The sequence below is a fragment of the Oncorhynchus mykiss genome, chromosome 5 (assembly GCF_013265735.2).
Source record: "Oncorhynchus mykiss isolate Arlee chromosome 5, USDA_OmykA_1.1, whole genome shotgun sequence".
In the NCBI taxonomy this organism is placed as follows: Eukaryota; Metazoa; Chordata; class Actinopteri; order Salmoniformes; family Salmonidae; genus Oncorhynchus; species Oncorhynchus mykiss.
The window spans coordinates 52,498,941-52,519,941 of NC_048569.1; the positions used below are offsets into that span (position 1 = coordinate 52,498,941).

Below are 21,001 nucleotides of genomic sequence, written 5' to 3' on the forward strand. Positions count from 1 at the left end.
TAAGATTACAAAATGCTGCCAATTGTTTTCTGTTTCTTACGTCGATGGGGCTCTTCGCTTAGATTGCCTTTTACTCTGTCACACAGGACATAAGCGTGGAGGTCAACTGCTTGACTCGGAGTGCCACAGCATCACATACTCTATATGTGAACGGGAACTGGAGGTGGAGCTCTAGTAGAGGAACGGCATTATTGCACTAGGATTTTTAACTCCCTGGTAAGCAGCTCCTTCCGAGGGCATGATAATGACGGCAATAATGAAAAGGCAGCTCCCTGACCCATTTTTATCATGTAAGAGGCGTGAATTATTTAGTGGGAACAAAGTTATTTGGTACACAGCGGGTACAAACTGAGCAGATATGTGAGGCATTTAAAAAAAAAATATGCACAAACTAAATAATACATGCCTAAAAATGCATCTGCCTCAATTTATTAAAGCTGCCTCACAAGGGATTCATTATCGTTTAGCATTAGTGGTAGGGAGTCACTTTTGTCTTCATCGCCTGCTTTGTAAGAAAATGAAACGCTTACTCAGATGGATTGTTCTTCATATTTTCACAATTTCAGAATACAGCAGCTAAATGACATATTTTAAGACAAAACCCCAAAATAGTAATGTCGTAATACTAGCAATGGATGTTTCTACTTTAGTGGTGCTGTAGGCATTGCCTTAGGTTATTGTACAGCAGTTCAAACCTTTTTTCCCAATCTGAAAGGAAGAATGGGGTTAAAAATGTTGATTGGTTTGCAGTAGGCTTTGCCACCCAATCAAAATCAGACTTACCGTCATAATCCTGTGACTTAAAATCGATTCAGAAACATTCCTTGGACACTCACTTTAAGACCATTAACTTAGAGAATGACATGGGCGTTTTACAGTAAACAGATTTAAAAGCCTACTACAACTATCGCCCACTTACTTGAATAATTACTGACCACATACGTTGTCATCATAAAAGCCTAAATTTTGCATATCTGCCTCTTTAGGGTATTTGTGGCTTTCAGAAAGGGAGCATATCAAGATTAAAAGACACCAATTTGAATTGAGCACTATAACAGGGAGGGTTAGTTGGTGGGATACAGTTCAACACTCTTCACTGCAAGTTAAATGAGCATTTATGAGGAACAATACTAGTATCAATGCCACAAGGATTATGTAAATAAATCAGATTTTTCCTTGCAAATACTCTATGATACACAATAGTGCCCCATTCAAAGTTAAGAAATTGTATTGTCCCCTTGGTCACGATTTCTTAAAATGTGACTTCCTAGTGCACTTAGACTGAGCTGCCTTCTGGCAGCCATTTCCGTCAAAGTAGTAGAAGGTGTTCTGGCCTCCGGCACCTTGTTGCACCCTACCTCGCACATATAGGTTAGCAGGGGATGAGTAGCGCACGCCTTCCACGTTAGACGCCACGCACTCGTACTTCCCCTGGTCCGTCTCCTCGCTGTTCTCAATCTGCAGGGCACCTGGGAAAGACAAACACCCGACAAAGACAAAAAGAGAGAAAGAGAGAGAGAAGAAGAGGGAGGAGGAGAAAATTATTAGTAAATCCATAATGGCAGGAGATTCAGAAACCTTCTTAATGGAAAGTATCCCTCGTAAATTTCTCAAGCCCGTTTGGTTGAAAATGGTTCTCTCCCTTAACACTAATGCATACTGCCTTCCACTAGCCTCACTAACCCACAAAAAAATGAAATAATTAAATTGGTGAACTGAATAAGTCAAACTAAATTTGCTGTTAAATGTGTACGGAAAAGATCCTTGTACATGTTTTTCTCCTCAAACACCCATGAGTGCCAGTGGTGCCAGTGGCGTGATAGACAAGATGTAGACGCTGAGAGGTTGCGATTGAATGGGGATGGACAGATCACCCTTCACATAGCACTCACTGAGGGAGTGTGTGTGTGTGTATATGTGTGTTGGGGGGGCATGGGCAGATCTCCAGACATACGATTCATCAGTTCATGTCCAAAATGAGCAACTCTGAAGCACTCTAATTAGTGCAGCATATCCATCCCCACTGCAGCACCACAGAGTGAATAATTGCTAACAGTGAGATATTAATTGTGTATGTCCGCATCAGTGGCTACAGGGACACCTTCTTCAAACCTTAGAACTTGCCAGGTAGAGCTGACAAACAAACCCCAGGTTCACGTTCAAGTCTCCATGTGCAAGTCTCAATATGGGTTACAGACGAGTAAGACCAGCACTAGCTAACAAAGTAAACAGTGTGGAGAATGAAGTAGATCGAAGACAGGAGGTGAAACAATGGGTGTCAGATCATTCCTCGTTAACGCTCAATGACGGCTGCTCCTGATGATATCATTAGGACTTCGGTCTGGCTCGGCCTGCTGACAGATTGCCGCCCCTGCCTCCCTGACAAACAGCACTGGCGCTCGTTAGCGTTTAGCTAAGGAGCGTCAATATGCCACTGTGCCTGTGCTCCTTTGTCAGATACACTACCACTTCAAAAAATAAGTAATTCAGATATACCACTGCAGAAAGCTAACATGTTAAGATAGGTCCCTATAATTAAGCAATAACGCCCGAGGATGTGTGGTACATGGCCAATATACCACGGGCCAAGGGCTGTTCTTACGCACGATGCAACGCGGAGTGCCCGGATACAGCCCTTAGTCGTGGTATATTGACCATATACCACAAACCCCGAGGTGCCTTATTGCTTTTATAAACTAGCTACCAAAGTAATTAGAGCAGTAAAAATATATGTTTTGTCATACCCATGTCAGCCAATCAGTATTCAGGGCTCGAAACACCCAGTTTATAACAAACCATATACAGTGCATTCGGAAAGTATTCATACCCCTTCACCTTTTCCTCATTTGTTACATTACAGCCTTATTCTAAAATGGATTGAATACTTTTTCCCCCTCATCGATTTACACACAATACCCCACAATGACAAAGCGAAATCAGGTTTTTAATATCATAAAAAACATAAATACCTTATTAACACTATTCAGGCCCTTTGATATGAGGCTCAAATTTGAGCTCAGGTGCATCCTGTATCCATTGATCATCCTTGAGATGTTTCTACAACTTGGAGTCAACCTGTGGTAAATTCAACTGATTGGACATGATTTGGAAAGGCACACGCCTGTCTATATAAGGTCCCAGAGTTGACAGTGCACGTCAGAGCAAAAAATAAGCCATGAGGTCTAAGGAAGGCACAGATCTGGGTGAAGGGTACCAAAAAATGTCTGCAGCAGTGAAGGTCCCCATGAACAGAGTGGAAGAAGTTTGAAACCACCAAGTATCTTACTAGAGCTAGCTGCCCGGCCAAATTGAGAAATCGGGGGAGAAGGGCCTTGGTCAGGGAGGTGACCATAAACCCAATGGTCACACTGACAGAGCTCTAGAGTTCCCCTGTGGAGATGAGAGACCCTTCCAGAAGGCCAACCAACTCTGCAGCACTCCACCAATCAGGCCTTTATGGTAGAGTGGCCAGACGGAAGCAACTCCTCGGTAAAAGGGACATGACAGCCCTTTTGGATTAACCAAAAGGCACCTAAAGGACTCTCAGACCATGATAAACAAGATCTGATCTGATCTGACTCTTTGGCCTGAATGCCAAGCATCACGTCTGAAAGAAACCTGGCACCATCCCTATGGTGAAGCATGGTGGTGGCAGCACTATGCTGTGGGGATCTTTTTCAGTGGCAGGGACTGGGAGACTAGTCAGGAATGAGGGAAAGATGAGCAGAGCAAAGTACAGAGAGGTCCTTGATGAAAACCTGCTCCAGAGTGCTCAGGACCTCAGACTGGGGCAAATGTTCACCTTCCAACAGGACAACGACCCTAAGCACACAAACAAGACAACACAGGAGTGGCTTAGGGACAAGTCTCTGAATGTCCTTGAATGGCCCAGCCAGAGCCCGGACTTGAACCCGATCTAACATCTCTGGAGAGACCAAAAAATAGCTGTGCAGCGACGCTCCCCATCCAACCTGATAGAGCTTGAGAGGATCTGCAGAAAAGAATGGGGAAAACTCCCCAAATACAGGTGTGCCAAGATTGTAGCGTCATATCCAAGAAGACTCAAGACTGTAATCGCTGCCAAAGGTGCTTTAACAAAGTACTGAGTAAAGGGTCTGAATATTTATGTAAATGTGATATCATAATTTTCAAAAATGTATAAATTAGCAAAAAATTCTAAACTGTTTTTGCTTTGTCATTATGAGGTATTGTGTGTAGATTGATGACGAATGAATCAATTTTAGAATAAGATTGTAACGTAACAAAATGTGGAAAAAGTCAAGGGGTCTGAATACTTTCCAAATGCACCGTGTTATGTTACTATCTTTACTCTGACTGCCTGCCTCAATTTCCATGTACAGTATGATCTCTAGCTAAGAGCTTGTGCAAAATAGAGAGACATAGACTCTGAAACTCGACCCATTTAGAATTCTCTTATTTTCTCTCTTTTTTTCTTATTTTCTCTCTTTCAGATCATCCCGTCCCCAATGGGGAGTCCTATCTGGCATGGTGAACACATACGGCAAACTGAAACCGTCTACCTGCAAGAACGCAGGTGGTGTTTTTGCTGTGTGTGTGGGGGACCTGATTTGGATCTGTTTGATGTGCGGTTGGCACAGCGAGTGCCAGAGTCACGGCAGGTGGGCTGGAGCGTGTTCAGAGAGGCCTCCTCAGTTGGACGGCAGGGAGGCCAGTGAATAAGAACCATGTGAAGTCTGACTCTGGGCAGAGACAGTTCCAGAAATTCCTGTTGGCCGAGCTGAATTCTGAAATCTTTAAGCTGATTGAAGGCCCGGCGACAGACATTTTAACGCCTCCATAAAGTGCTGAGGATAAATAAACAAAAAAGCCTGGGTGTTTACGAAGAGAGCAAGCCCTTCTCTCCCTTCCTGTGACCATAGATCTTCGGTTGGCCCCCCTTGCCATGGGCATGCCTTAACACCATGACACAGGCTATTATTTACCTGTTTCTATATTTATTGGAGTTCCTGAACCAAAAACGAATAGAACTAAACACAGTTTCTAACCAATACCTACAGATGCCAACTGAAACATTCGGGCGCCTAGGTTTCCGTCCAATTGGCGACAGATTTTCAAGCAAACATTCTCCCATCACATAAAACCAAGATGCACATTTTCGCACCAGAGATGTGTTCCATCAAATTGACTTGTGCGCGATGACGTAGTGCACATACAAATAACTCCTGCAGTTAAATTGCAATGTACCGAACAAGAAAAATGTACCGAACAAGAAAAATGTTCCGAACAAGAAAAATGTCCCGAACAAAAAAAAAGTTTAATGGGTTCCCATTGCATTTTCAACTCTAACGATGGTTTTGTCACAAAAATGTTGTGTTATATAGCGAATGTGCCCACTCTGGTATTGCCAAGTGCGCTCTAGCTAACAGCTCGCATATACAGTGCAGGTATAGCCTACATCAGGGTTCCCCAAATGGAGGCACGTGGGCCGAATCTAGTTGATGATCCCTGGGCTACATGAAGAGATTATTATGGGAGTCATAGTGGGAGGATTACAAAACATGTCATTGCATAACTCCAAATGTATATAAACATTTATGCACGAAAGCGCTTACGATGCCATTTCTCCCATAATTAACTTTACAGACACAAAAAGATCCCACCTTGTGTAGCATATTTGATTTTGAGGACATTTGGAAAGTTTACCGACAGATTTGCACTTTCCATCAGTTCTGTCGTGTTTTCTCCAACATGTAGTTTACTTGCATAAAAAGTTGGATGGAAACCTGATTATTGATTGTTTGTGTAAAACCGCACTGATTCAAAGTGAGAGAATCTCAAGATGACTACATAAACAGCCGAGCCAAATGAATTATACACTAATTAAAACCAACGAGAGGCTCCTGTGGATTGAGCTTTTCAATCAAGGAGCGACTTTGAGTGAGTGTGTTATCTGTGCGTCGCTCTTTTAGGTAACTCCTTTCTAAGAGCCATCAGCTGGTTCTAGGGTACCCACTGAGTTCATTACATAATTGCAGCCATTATTTCAAAGCACATCTCAGGAGTACAGAGAGTTCTTAAGCTGGGAAGAGCAGGCAAAAAAAATCACCATTTTATTCTATTTCAAGTTGCTTTCTCCCTCGATCTGTCAGTCTCTTTATCGTCAAATCGCTTCCTGGAACAGAGCTGGCAATGTAATTAATGGTTTCCGGTAGCATTGGTGCTACAGATTTCATATCCTTTATTTAGTATCCCTTTCTGTTGTGTATGTCTGCTCGAATTGTGTCTGCCTGTGTCATAGTACGTAATTCTTGTATACAATGGCGATAATTTCTGTTCAAACTAATTTGCATTAATTAATTCACTGTGCTCAAGACTCTCTCTCTCTCTCTCTCTCTCTATGCCTCCCCCATTCATCTAATACATAGCTAATTCTGTATTTTTGACCAAGCAGTCCCTGGCCAACTGAGGGTACCGTCTTTAAAGACAACAGGCCCTAAAGCTCTTTTAACATGCTGGAATCCAAAACAAAATGTCTTTGATGTTCCTTCTCTTGAAACCACCCCACCGCCTCCTCGGAATCCTCTCCACCAACTCACCCCCTCTCTCCTTTCCCCTTCTCTTTCAATTTTTTGTATGACTATTTTCCATGTATTTTGCATAATTCCACTCCTAGTTCCCTGGCAGCACCCAGACAGCCTGTAGCTTTCCAGAACGTGCACGGCCATTGGCGTTGCTTGTCATTTTGTTTGTGTCTTAAAAAAAACAGCACGAAAATAACACAGAAAGAATGATCTTGCGCCAGCAAGTGGCCATGTGCACAAAGCTCCACACGGCCACACAATGGGGGCTTACAGATAGAGACCCGCCGTATGTCTTTAAGATAAACAGCAATTTACAGCAACACTAGCACAATGGCCCTCGAAACACGTCAATAAAGTTCTCTCTCCGCAGGACATTCAGCACGCCACGAACCCTCTCCAGCTGTGAAGTCTTATCACAAGCACAACAATAACGACAACAATAAAGACTTCCGGGCGCACGTCTATTTTGTTTTATCTCTTTAGGGAAAAGGACGTGCTTGCCATACCACACATCTAATGGGCATGTTTATGGCTGATTAGTCAGTCCATCACAGCAGAACTAGTTATCATTGAGCTAGCTAGTTCTCAACGAGCCACCTAGTCAAAACTAGAGGCAATAAGATATCTACAACTATGGTGATATCGATACTACTACATCGCCCTTGGGGCTAGAGAGAAAAGAGGGAGGCTCCTATTCCCAAATAACCACAAATAGCCAGGCTCATCCACAAGGACGTCCCTTTCAAGACAGGTCTATCTCAACTCCCCTCTCTCAACTCCCAACAGACAACCACCTCACCCCCACCATATCATCATCACCAGAGAAGATGTTGTCAATGGGGGTCTTAGGCAGCCATGACAGCTCTAGCTCCCCTGGTTAACAGCAGATGTAGGCTGATCTGATGCAGTGTCGAGGAAGGCAGGTGTGATAATGAGAGGCCTGCCAAGGCGTGCGCCACACAAATACACGCCAGGCTATTAGGAGTGGGTGGCGATGACGAAGGAGAGAGAGATGGGGGAAGAGAAAGAGAGGGAGGGTAAGGTAGGGGAGGGGTCTGGCACAGACAGATGATTAATTCCAGAAAGTGCCCGCGGCCACAGGCTGCCCACCCCATTGCCTCCGTGCGCAGGCTTGGCCATGTGTACCCACCCAGTCCCATTTGTGTAATTCAATTAGTGCGGGCTGGCAGGCCCTGATTGATTTGTTTAGGAGATCAACAAGATGGCTGGCTGTGGTTTAACACCCACTGCAGAACTTGTCCAGGCCTGAGGGTGGCGCAGGAGAGAGAATCTGTATTTTTCATCTCTCCTTGCATGCGTTCTCATTTGTTTTCTCCTCCAATTCTTCTCATCTCCCTTCTCACTCTCCACTGGTACTCGCCTCTTCTTTTTTCTCTTTTCAACTCCCTTCTCTCTCATCTGCTTTTCTTGCATAATCCTCTCTGCATTTGTTTAAAGCCACACCTTTGAACACAACAATCAATTCACACCATTGGGAAAAAAACAGGTTCCCAACTGTGTTTAAGAACAGTGACAACGGTGCTTTCCCAAATCAAAGGGTGCTGGAGAGAGAGAGAGAGACAGAGCAGTCTGTTTGAGAAAACAGGAGCAGGGAAAGGTGACAGCTCTGTCCAAATCTGTTGTCCCCCCTCTCTCACTGTCACTGGGACCACTCTCAATCGCCACCCCAAGGTCATTAGATGTGAGGACCCCGAGACATGACTCCATTGTTTTCACCATCCATCTGGCGTTTTGTAACGCTCTCATCACACCTGTAATGAACTGCAGGTAGGGAGTCCACTGCTTTTCTTCAGGGCAGCTATGGCACTCTTGCATGACAATAGTGCTAACAGTAGTTTGGTCACAGTTTCGGGGCGCACACAGGGGTAAATAACAAGAAACAAGTGGCCGCTATGTATCACAGCATCTGTTGTGGCTTACAGGGACACCGGTGTCTGTGGAGCTAGCATCCAGAGATCCCAACTTCATACATCTCAAATCAGGTGGTACAGTCAATCCCCCTTCCCACCCTTGCCACTCCCTTTGGTTCTGCCTAGTTCCCACCATCCCTTTTGCTTTGATGCATCCACAAACCACCTGTGTCCCTATAAATCATCTGGGATAGGAGGACAGACACCCGCTCCCTCTATCCTTCTGCCATCGCCAACCCAGTTCAGGTCTCTGGGACTGGCTGCAGTGGAGCTTCCAGTGGAGCTCCGATGGTGAGGGAACTGTCCGTTGTGGATCGCTAATCATTATGCAAATGAAAAGTTCATAATTCACGCTCGCTTTTGTTCCCCACGCCTTTTTATGCCAGACATTGTGGATATGGCTGTTCGCTGGTTTACGGGCAAGGCTCTGCTTGCTGGTTCAAGGATTTCTCCTTCATGTACTGGGGATCGGGGTGTAGTTGGATTTTGTTTATTATCTATGGGCTCGCTCATGTATGGTAATAAAAAGATAGGTAAAGATCTTTAACTGATGAATACTAGTATCACTCCTCAAACAAAAAGATGAACTTGTTGATCATAATAACACCCATCCCTGCCTGCCACTATTGGCCCAATCCCCCCCAAAAATGAGGTGAAATACTGACAGAGAAATTAGATGTTTACCTACCTGCTTACCCCTGTAAAGTAAGCCATTTTATTTCAAACACAGTTAAGATCACTTTAAAACAATAAAGTACAAAGATCAACCTTTGGGAGGCAGTGTGTCAAGTGTGGCCCAGCTGGATGATCAAGAATGGCAGAGGGTATAGGAATAATCCAATGTGGACTTTGACCTTCCATATCAGTCACCGCAGCCATGGTAGCAATACTTTCCCACAATTTCCTGTGTTCCATTCAGCCGTCACATCCTCTCCCTTATAGCCTATCATTTGGTTTGGACAATGCATCTCGTATGCTGTTTAATGCAGTGGCCACAGCCATTTTAGAAATGCCCAGTGCCTATTCCCGTACTTCACTTCATGTTCCTAAGCCGCGCCGCGCCGCACTGCAGCAGGGGATGGAAATCAAACGTAATTTATGCGAGTTACTCCGACATTCCGGGAGCGTCTCCTGCCAGGACTCATAAGGAGGCGGCAGCGGGGCGGAACATTAACATACGTAATGTGGTCATCGCCCGGGCCGCCACTGCAACGGGAGAGGATATCAGGGCTGAGGGGTGGGGGTACAGTTTACCCAGCATTCATTAGCCTGGTAAGATCAACAAATACTTCCCAAAAACCCACCCCGCCATCTCCAAATGTTTGAAATGTCAGAGGCAAAAGCAAACAAACCACCCCTAATAACCCCCCCAACTCCAACACCAGATTGAAATTGCATCGGTAGTTCTCACATTGAAGGGGTTAGCAAACACAGAACACACACAGACACACATTAAGTACGCTAAGGATGGAATGAAACACAAAAAGGGAAAAACACAGACACACACACACATAGACAAAGACACAAAGGACAAAATATGAATGTTAGCTGGACATATAAAAAGGCTTGATTTCTTTGGAGAAGGAGCTCACTCAGTTTAGTCACTTCAATTGAATAGGGGTGGTTAAGTCTGGTTAGATTAGAGGTTAAGGTTCAGTTTTGTTGTTAGTTAAAGTCTTACCTCGGATGGGGGTACCCTCTGGAAGAAGAGATACAAAACGAAGAAGACAACAGTTTAGTTCAAGATTAACATTAGTAGGAGCCAGGAGTTATTTGTTTGGTGAATCGACCAGTTCCTTGCTAATTGGCCGTAATTATCTTTGTGTTTAAGAGTATCTTGACAAGGGAAATTTCAAATTCATTGGGACTGGAAAGACCTCCCACTGCTGGTCTCACAAAGGAACAGGGAGTTTAGTATGGCGGGCACACTCTCGTCCCTTATCTCCTCCTCTCCCTCTCTTCTCCTCAGTCATATTAAGGGGGGAACACAATGCAGTGCCTGGGTTCAGAGAGAAGCTTGGGGTCTTGGCGTGTGTGTTTTATCATTGCCACTATTCCCACTGATAAGGCAAGTCGAAATAGGATTGGCCTTAAGTCGACATGCCTGCTAAGATCACGTAAAGCCTTTTCCCAGCAAAATGACCTTGGGGTGGGAAGCCAAACAGTTGACAGCTCTGTTACTCCTACTAGACTACCCACACTCTGTAGAAGAGAGGCTGGGCAGAGGATAGGAACTGTAATGAGCATTGGGTTTGGCACCTAATTGGGAGGGTAGCGTGGCTCTCCTGGGGTTCTGAGCTGCTACCTAACGTACTGTAGGTCCCCCTGGAACAGAGACGTGAGTGGGAAAAGAGAGCCAACCTAACTTCAGTCTTTCTTTCTTACTCTAATACTATTCTTTTTAGTCTCTGCCGTTGTCCCTTTTTACTCGTGCAATCTCTTTTTTTCCTTGCTCTTTTTCCTCTCACACTTTCACCTTCCCTTTCTCTTCAATGCTCTTCCCCTCTTTTTCGTGCCACTCTTGCTCCCTCTTTCTCCTGTATTTCTATCTCCCTCCCTCTCTGGATGAGTCAAAACAGCAGACTGACAGTGTTCTGCCCTGGGCTACCCCCTGAGAGTGCCACCAGGGCGGCGCCAGCCCAGCGGAGGTGCCCTATTTAGCGCCCAGGCCTGCGGCACACCGCGCAGGGGTCAAAGGTTAATGCAGCCTGTTGTGGCTGACACTACAGCCATGGCCTGTGTGCCAGTGTGACTACAGGGAGCTAGAATCACAGACACAAAAACTATCCTCTGTCTTTCATAGCTGGTCACTACAGAGAAGGCGAGACTATGCAGTAAGGAAGCCACTGCAATGTTGGAACCACAGACATGATTTATAACGGCTTCTGTTTCAAGGCTACTGTTCCTGCTCTGGGTACAGAGTGCTCCTTTATTCTTCCAGCAGTGGGGAGGTTTGAGTGTTGAGCTTGGATGTTTTGCATGGTTTTCGATTCTCCGTGGATGTTCCAGTCCCAGAAATATATTACTTGCAGGTTCTTCGAAAATCTGGCAAAACATTTAATCCTTTTAAAATGCTCATATAAGAGATATCCAACAACACAGACAAGGGAGACAGGGTTTGGGTATGTTAAGTTGTTAGAGTTAGAGTTTAAGGGTAGCAGGAATCTTGTGGATTTATTTGTTCTCCAGTGAAGTCAGAACTTTAGTTAGGAGTAAGACGTTACGAGTTCAGGTTTGGTTAGGTGAGGGTTAGGTTGGTTAAGGTTAGGTTTGGTTAGGTTAGGTTAAGGTTAATAAAGTATGTTTGTAAAGCAAGGATTGTCAACTGTGGATCCTGAGTCAAAAAAAGAGGGGATAGGAAGATTTAAAGCGATTTGGTCTGAAAGAAACATCAAAATCTGAAAGTAAAGAAAAGGGAGCAGAAAGGAAACAGGGAAATAAAAAAAGACTAACTATAGGATGTATCCTTCTCTCAGAGCCTAAGTGAAGGAATGACTTGTTAATCTCTGAAAATTAGGAAAAATCTAAAATGTCAGTGCTCAAGAGACTAACTATGCATTTACAATGCCAACGCATATGTAAATTAAAAACACAGAAGGGCTCTGGTTGAGCTTTACCTCTAAGGACGATGAAAATCAGTCGGTGTGCGTGGCACCAATCCAGATCCACCTGTATTATTACAGTAAATACACGCAAGTCATAAACTCTGATTTTAAACTCCGGTGAACTGTGGCTGGATCGGCTTAAGGTGAGAGTGACTTAAATGTACCTTAACGGCCAATGACCTTCTGTGCAATCGCCAGCAGTGGCATCATTGACTCTGCATAACGCCTCCAACCGTGTGTGTAAAATGCTACATGTGGAGCAACAAAAAAAAAAAGGATTGTTGTGGATGTGGCTAGGTGGAGTGGAAAAAGGTGTGGGGTGCAGTGGGCTGGTTGGCCAAGTGCCAGGGTTTGACCCCCCCCGGATGTCTGGATGACCTTTTCGTGTCCATGGAGACCCCTCTGGGCTCCTGGCACCCTGGATGTTACAACACCTGGTCGCCACCACATCTGTACATCTGTCTGACTGAATCATGCCAGCTCCTACTGTTCTATCCCTGCCCCTGGACGATGTTCTGTGATGTTTAGTGCATCTGTGCTTGCCCACCATTTGTGTCTATGATGTGTGTATATGCACATTAGTATTTCAGAATTTGTATGTGCACGTGTGTGTGTGTGTGTGTGTAGAAAAAAGTCCACAGCAGGCTTGTAGCGTCGAATCGTCCAGTATCTTAGGGCCAAACCTGTCATATGCCAAACCATTGCTTCAAAGAGACTGAATAGAGACCTCATTCTTGAAGAATATGTACGCACCCCACGTTACTCTCGCTCCCTCTTTCCCTCCCTCGCTTCTCTCTCGCTAATCTGCCCGGCCTGACAAGGCCAGCGAGGGCCTGGGGTCAGGAGCCATGGGGACGGGAGAGAAATGTCAGGCCTCCTTCACACCTCCAGAGGAACTCACCTCGGGGATTCTGCATGCAAATATCACAGCTCTGCCAGCACAGCAGTCAGCACTGTCTCCAGAGGCTCAACACTACACGAGCTGCGTCCAAATGCAGCTCATGTTTTTTTATCTGGCTATAAAATCGCCATCTTTGTACATGGTAAACACAGTGGCATGTGATACTGGGATGGTAGTGTGTGTTTGTGAGGGACGGGGGTAAGAGTAAGCTGCTGAAAGCTCAGTACCTCCCACCCCCAACCCACATTGGGTGACACATCAATCTCAGAATCGCCCCTGGGTCAAGTCTGCTTGCAGCTAAATCAAGTGGCTACAGCAACAGCCAACCAGCAACCAGATCACGCAAAGGCAAAAAAAAAGACAGCCCCTATTGAGGAAGTTTAACCACCATGGGAACTTTTCTAGCTTTCTTCCTCGGCTTTTAAAAATGCATGTCTCCAAGGGCACTGTCGGCAGTGTCAGGAGTGCTGTACACACACCTGGATACGTTCCCATATATCACTGACGAAGAGATGCCTGGCACCAAAACGAAAAGTTAATGAATGCCTCGGCTTTAAACAAACGGAGAGAGGCATGGCGTACTCGGTGGAGAAAAAAAGCACCAACCTCCGAACTTCACTGAACAAAGATGGAATCCGAAACGCATCTCTCACACCTCAAGAGAGAAACAATATTGAAGTATTTCTTCTACCTTGAGCGTTTGAAGCGTCTGCTCCGTTCCTTTTGAAAAGGGGAATTAAAGATGAGAGTTCAGCTGCTTGACTGGAAATGATCGCAGCTGAGGGGGTTTGAGTGCGCAGGCCTTTGCTCATCAGCATAAATTCAGCTTGCTGGTGGACTGGGGTCTGCAGTAGCAACGGCAAGCCGTCTTCAACAGAGTCGGGCCCCAAAGCTATCCATCGCTAGAACAGGCCTTTATACCAGACAACTAGGCATGAATTTGAAACGCCCTTTAATTTGCCCCAAAATATAATAGAGTTATATAAAACGTAGGCCTCTGATAAAATCAGTAGTGTAGAAATGTGGAAATAACCAACCCAAAAACGGGCTACGAAGCTTTAAAAGACAGTGGGGGAGTACTGGGCAGCAGCAACAGTATTTCTTGAGAAAATATTTGGCACAGAAGGGAAGGTCGAGCTGGCCACAGTGTGGGGGCTGGAAGGTTCCGCCACACAACGCTCCTGCAACGCCCCCAAAACCTGGAAATAACTCAAATTCACCCCGTCACCACTACACTTTCCAAGCCTTTTTAGACAGGTTCACTGAAGCCCTCGACTGTGTGCTTTCTCGTGTGTGTGTGTGTGTGTGTGTGTGTGTGTGTGTGTGTGTGTGTGTTGGTGGGACAAATGTAATATTAAGATTTTTAGGTCATCTTAATATTTTTATACTCGTACACTCATCTCATTGTCCTACACCTCAATAATCGAGTCAAACTTCTACGCCAGAGCATTTGAAACTGCCTACATAGAACCATATGACAGAGGAGGTGGGAGTAGCTTGGCCAACATAGTATTGTTTTTAAGTAGAGGGTGAGAAGTGTGTGGGACACACAAACACACACCCCACCCAGGTTCCTGTCCTTGTTTCACCTTTCTACTCAAATCTGGGAGCCAAAGACGGTTCACATTAATGGGAGGGAATAGAGAAAAAGGTTTTTTTTATGTTTAAAAAAAAAGGGAGGGTAGGAAAAGGACAGAGGGAAGAAGATGGGGAGGAAGAAGGTGGGGGAGAGGACGTGGGGCATGCATTTTAAAAGTAGTTAAAATGCCATCTGCTTCGGGGACAGTGGGGGGGGGGGGGGGGGGGCTTGTGGACTTAGACACTTACCAAAGGCTTCTGGAAATTATAAGGGGAACAGAAAAACAAACAGAAAGAAGGAAAAACAGAACAATTTATTTTACGGTTTGGTTTTACTCCGGGAGTAGTACCAGATAGAGTTCTGGAATGACACTGTTTAGGTGGGTTTATATAACCCGAGAAGGCAAATATTACACGACATTTTTCACACAAAATGTCATATTCACACAGGCGTTCAGGTAGTGAAGATGTTAGCATTGAGTAAATGTAGCACTTCTTTACTTGTGTGTAAAACTGCCGTACTTAAAATCTAAAATGTTAAAATTGTATTTAATTACACTTTATTTCATTCTTCTGGCTTTATTACTGTTACTTGACAAAATGTAATTTGCCAAATGCCTTATTCATTGTAAAATGCCAGGAGGTAAAACATCTGTGATGCATATCAGGGACAAAGTATTAACCAATGTATTTGTATGTGTTTATAAAATTGGAAGTACATTTTTACATTTTAGACACTTTAATCATCGAATAGAGTTCAACTTCAGGTTAGAGAATTAGTTATTTGGTTGAATTAGTTATTTTGCTGTCCCGTTTTGTTATTGTTATTGTTATTGTTTAGTTGTGAGAACTGTTGTGGGTTAGCTGAAGGTCAAATGGAGGTTGTTGAAGTCTGCATGATGTGTGTTCGGAGTGACACGTCATCGTTTCAACAGACAGACAAGACACAACACACACAGAGATACAGCGAGGCAATCCGCTCTGGGTGCAAAAAGCAGACGTGCAGAGAAAAGTAAAGACATTGTGAAACAGAGAGACAAGTGAGAGACGCAAACACGGGGTAGAGGTGTATATATCAGACAGCTCACGAGACGAAAATACTGTACTAACCCACCGCACCCACCTTTCTCTGAAACTCTTTGAGCCTCACTATGAGCAAAAAGGTACAAACACACAAACATCTCAGGATGTCAAGCCTAATCATGTTTCAGTATGCATGGTTGTCCGTACAATCGAAAAATGAATGTGCCTCCTATGGTTAGAGCCCAGGGAGAGCCCTGACTGTGTGCTAAAATGAGCTCTAGATCCTAAACATTAACATAAGTTAAGGGAAAAAAACGTGCTTCCTAGGAATCCCCTACAGTGGATTGCTGTCCTCAGATAGGGAAGTCAAGAGCATTTTGCACACAACCTCGGCACTCCAAAGCACTCGGAGAGCTCCTGATACCCCCACAGGGTAAACCCTGTCCACTAACACCAGGACACGGAGCACTCGGAAAGTTGTACAACATCATCTAAGTGAGCTAACACTTTCGTTTGACACCATGGGATTTCTTGTGGTGAAATTGAAGTGTATATTTTCAGCTACAACTTCTGGCGGGCCAAAGGTCATAGAAAACAGGCATTTGTTGTTTGCTACATTTCCAAGAGTCAAAGGTCCATAAAAACTGCAATTTTCTATTTCGGTCATATCTAGCCAGCCTTAAAAGTGGATACAAATCAAGTGTTTTTGTGCGTAGTTCGCAGGGATCATAAATAGGGCAAGAACTCGATTGCATCAGACTCTTTATTTAGTGTTGTTCACCCTTTTACATTAGCAGCTGCAAATCAAATGGGATGCACTGGATTTTTCTGATGGTGACAAATCATCGACCCCCAATATCTACCCCCTGTTGCCTGGGGCCTCTCTTGGGCTGTCATTTAATTAGGTATATAATTATACTTTTTATTTACTGGGTCTCTCAATAAAGTTTAATCAACGGCGGCACCTCTTACAATATTGTGGTGGTAACATCTAGACCAAGCCTCTCTTTCTCTCTCTGTGACACATTTCTGAGTCCTAGTGAATCCTTTTTGAGTGAGTCCTGCCCTCGATCAGAGGTATTGAACAGTATCAAGCCCAAAATCATCCTGCCAGTCATCGCGTATCAATCATAACGTTTCAGGGCTAAGCTATAGCGTTCACAAACTGAATCGTGTGCACTCACTTTTTTTGTACCATTTCAAAATCCTTCAAAATCAATCGGGGCAGCTGAAGGTGTAGCTAAGCAACAGGACATAGAAAGTCAAGCAAAAAGTGCATCACTTCCTTACCTGAGCGCAGCTGTTTGATTCGCCCGTTACTTGCGTTGGGGTCTATGGGCAGGAAGTCCTTGAACCAGGTGATTTCTGGATCAGGGTTGCCGCTGGCAGCACAAAGCATGGTGGCCGTCCGTGTGCGCTCCACCACTTTGAGCTGGGGACCCATGTCTATGTTGGGGAATCCTGTCGGGAGCAAGTCCTCTGTAGAGGGGACAAAGGAAAGCGACATGGTTATGTATACCGGTGAAATTAATTGACTAGCTACATCGCTACTGCAGTAGCACGACTCCACAGTGAGTCTAATCAAGAGTACCTAAATGGCTATCGTTCATCAACACTCTTAGGTAGTTGGTTAAAGCAATACACATCCTGCTTTAATGTGACTAATTCAAATGGAGGCTGTGTTCTGTGAGAGTCACCAGAGTGATCACTGTACTTATTCTAACACAGCTTTATCCACATACCTCTACTTACACATAGGGAAGAAAATAGCATAAAATAATTGTAAAAAGCAATACTCCTTAAATATCATGATTGTATAACCTGATGACAGATCAGTACCCTAACTGTATCCTCTAATATGCTTTATCACAGGCCTAAAGGACAGTGGCCATTCAGTCACCGAATATCCTAATCTGAACAACGGCAGACAGCTACACCTCTAGAGTTTGGGATTACGCTCGGCGCAGAGACAGATCAACTCCGATAAACCAGTAGAGCATATTGGGATCATAAACCCACAAAACGACACTCCTCTGAGGCCCAAGAAGTCCCGGCCTTACTCACCAGGGGACGGGAGACACTGGAACCCGTCTCCCGAGGAGGGAAAAAGCAAACCTGATCGGCAAATGTTTTGTAATCCCAGAAACAGCCTCCTACTTCCTCATTCTAAATGGGTATATTGGGCTGAGCCAATCTGAGGAGGCGTGGCAACCCACACAAACACAGCTGACCAATTAGAATACAGAATACCCAGCCTGAATTTCAAGTACCTGTGAGTGAGTATTCAAACAAATATAAACAACAGCTTGTGCCCGTTGTGTACCACCAAGCCCACCTCAACCACACTCCAAGACACAGCTACGATTAGAGAAGTGCCTTGTCTATCACCACTGGTCTTTCCATAAACAAACACTAGTAATGCTAGTCAAAGCGCACTTTCGAACAGGGAGGGAACACATACAGCACTAGAAGGCTAATTAGCCATTCAGTTGTTTTACACTGTGGCAATTTAGCAATTACTGTTGTACTTGGTCATGCACGCTGAACCAATTTAGCGCTATCAAGCAATGAGGGGCTAGTTAAGAGGTTCACAACTAGCAGTGCATTTAATGCTAAGTGTTATTAGAATGGGGAATCTCCCATTGTCTTCTGGACATGGGCTCTGGAGCGTCTTCATGCCTGACCTCTACTCAGAAGAGCTGAGTCGTGACTCACGGTTGGGCATTGAGAACCTGGGACTACCCCCTGCAGTGTAATATGCATCAGACGCCTCCGGCTACTGAGCCAGCTGTGAAGGAAAAACAGGGTCAACCTTACAGCAGAGGTCATCTCTTATCTTCAGAGTACGGACAATGACCTCACATGAACTGCCAGACATCATGACGGGCATGTCAACTCCTGGAGACCGCTTGATTGAGGAAATAAGGCCAGTCAGTTTAGTTTGAGTCACGGAGAAGAGTGGTACAAGCAGGGGTAAGCAGCTATCCCGGGTGAATAAGAGAGAGAGAGAGAGATTATCTGAGAGGAAGAGAGAGAATGAGAGAAAAAAAAGCGAGGTTGGAGAGAAAGAGAGCGAAGATGAGTGAGAAACAGACAGAGAGAGAAAGCATGAGCGAGAGGCCTCTAAAGAAGGCCCCCTCACAGACTTCCAAGCATGGGTACTGACACCAGCAGAGAAGACTAAATATTTCAGTATTTGGTTCAAAAGAATGAGAGGCATTTGTGCTGTTTTAGGCTCCATGCCAAATCCTCCCCATTGATTATTAACGAATGCTGATGTATGATCTCTTTGTACTGCGATTCCCCTGAGGGCTGAACGCTACAGCGAGCCTGTATTTCATCCCACACTTGAAGATGGGACAGAGCTGTGTGAGTCTCCCTTACTCTCTCGCTCTCTACTAGTCCCTCTGTGACATCAATGTACTATGCGTTAGACGCGTTAAGAGTTGTGGGACTACGCTACCCCCTCCGGTTATACTGGCAGGACAGACCTGTGTTTTCCCCCACAAGAGGCAGGCTATGCTGTCCCGCTTCTCCAGGAGGCTCTCGGAGATGTCTGACGTTGAGCATCCATCCACGCTTTATATCACATTGAGTTCGCCTCAACGGCCTGGAAGTGGGGGAGCGACTCCTCGAACCACATCTAGTAGTAAATGAAGCCACAAGAAACACACAACGAGTAATTTGGTTTTGAGTATAATTCAATTGGGCGGGTGACGCAGGGATCAGTGCAGAGATGTCGAGAGGAGCTCGGAGTGGCGGATGGTGGGTAAACGGAACGAACGAGCAGTCGGACAACAACAAGTACCGGGGTGGAGGAATCACAGAGCAATTACACTATCATTACCCGCCGTTCCCAGTTTCGGAGACAGCAGCCGAAAAATCTCCCTCCTTGGTAAATACCATGCGGAAGCTATTAGCTTCCCCGGGATTGGTGGTGGATACAATCTCCCCTGCCGATAGAACCTGCCATGCAAGAATAAATAAATCACTGTTTAAAAAAAAAGAATGTTAGTTCAGGGTCAGCCAGCCTGAGAGAGGGAAAGGAAAAGACAGAGAGAGAGAGAGAGAGAGAGAGAGCGAGAGAGGGAGAGCAGACAATGACGAGAGTTGATTGTACCCAGAGTTTCCCTGGGGGCGTCCTAGGACTGGCATCGATTATATTTGTGTATGACTGGTGTTCTCCGCAATGGCAACTCTCCGGAACAAATCAAATCAGCCCTGCTGCGACCCGATCGGTCAGTTGCACAAAGCCATTGTTTAATTCGCCAGAAGGGTGTCCGAACGCTCATCATCATGCGTTCGTCAGCCACGAAGCGACTGGATTTTTTACACAGGTAGCAAGTACACCCCCGCCCGGGTCAGCTCCGCAGCCCTGCCGTGCCTGTTTTTGTTTTAGGGCTATGGCTAATGCACTAACCCCCACACCTATCCTTAATTGGAGAGATTTCAAACAAACCTTGTCCATTACACTAAAAACATCTCTGATCACTCAGCGGTTACATTGGCTTTCGCAGGAGAGGGGGGACGTTGAAAGCATACTTTACCCAGCATGCAAACCAGTTGTCGCCCCCATATTTGTAGAGGGCTTTTGTTTACTGTCGCTTTTAGAAAACACGTGTCCCATTGATGCTTGAAATTGGCAGTGCCTTGCAATTACGTTTTGGTGCTCTTGCAGAGGAATTGGTATCTGGGCAGCTTAGTCTGACCCTGGCCATCCTTGGAGGCTGTGCGTCTGAAAATGGTGTCATTATGACGATCGCAATGTTGGATTACATATGTTATCTACGCCATCCAACAGCTGGCTGAGGACCCGCAAAGTGGCGGCGCAAAGCAGGGATGGCGCTCATTATCTGTAATTGTCTTTAATTGTGCTGCGCTCTTGAATGTTATTACGCAAGAGACAGGTGCAAAGCCTTTAATCTGATAGGTAAAGCTTAGCAACCGCATGACGACACGACATCTGTGGACTCGCGCCTGCTGTCATGTCCCCCTTCTCGTCTTCTGCGAGCTACGGCCCACACGAGACGGTCATCTTGAGATGGAGTTTTTACACCCACCATTTACACTCAAATCATTCCACTTCTCCTGACCTGGACTTGTGAATCAGAGCGGACAAGGGTGTAAAATGCAACTTGATAGAGTAGCTATTGAAGCAAACGATGTCACCCTTTCTGATAGGCTGGCATCAAAGCTCCATCTATTACCATCCCGAAAGGGGTTGGGGGGAAAAAAACAACACTTTCCCAATCGTAAGCCAGGGGACTGCAGCGAATGTCATCGGTGAACCTCCCTCCCCCGCACTTATTACTCATATTATTATTTTCACTTACCGAAATGATTTAATTTCATCAGTGGCATAATCAGGTTAACTGATTACCCCTCGCCACAGCCAGCAAT

At 45.1% G+C, this 21,001-nt stretch overlaps 1 protein-coding gene across 26 annotated transcripts in view; it reads right to left on the bottom strand.

The window, feature by feature from the left end:
• Positions 1–21,001, bottom strand: part of ptprsa (protein tyrosine phosphatase receptor type Sa) — a 283,320-nt gene that overhangs the window by 94,214 nt on the left and 168,105 nt on the right. For 18 of the 26 annotated variants that reach the window (XM_036977783.1, XM_036977788.1, XM_036977791.1 and 15 more), the window contains 4 exons: positions 16,892–17,080; positions 14,828–14,836; positions 10,176–10,193; positions 1,359–1,469 (listed from right to left, as the gene is read on the bottom strand). In XM_036977783.1, coding sequence (XP_036833678.1) covers positions 1,359–1,469; positions 10,176–10,193; positions 14,828–14,836; positions 16,892–17,080 — 327 coding nt within the window. The remainder of the gene's footprint in view (positions 1–1,358; positions 1,470–10,175; positions 10,194–14,827; positions 14,837–16,891; positions 17,081–21,001) is intronic. The other 8 variants (XM_036977798.1, XM_036977809.1, XM_036977792.1 and 5 more) reach the window with 1 other exon arrangement.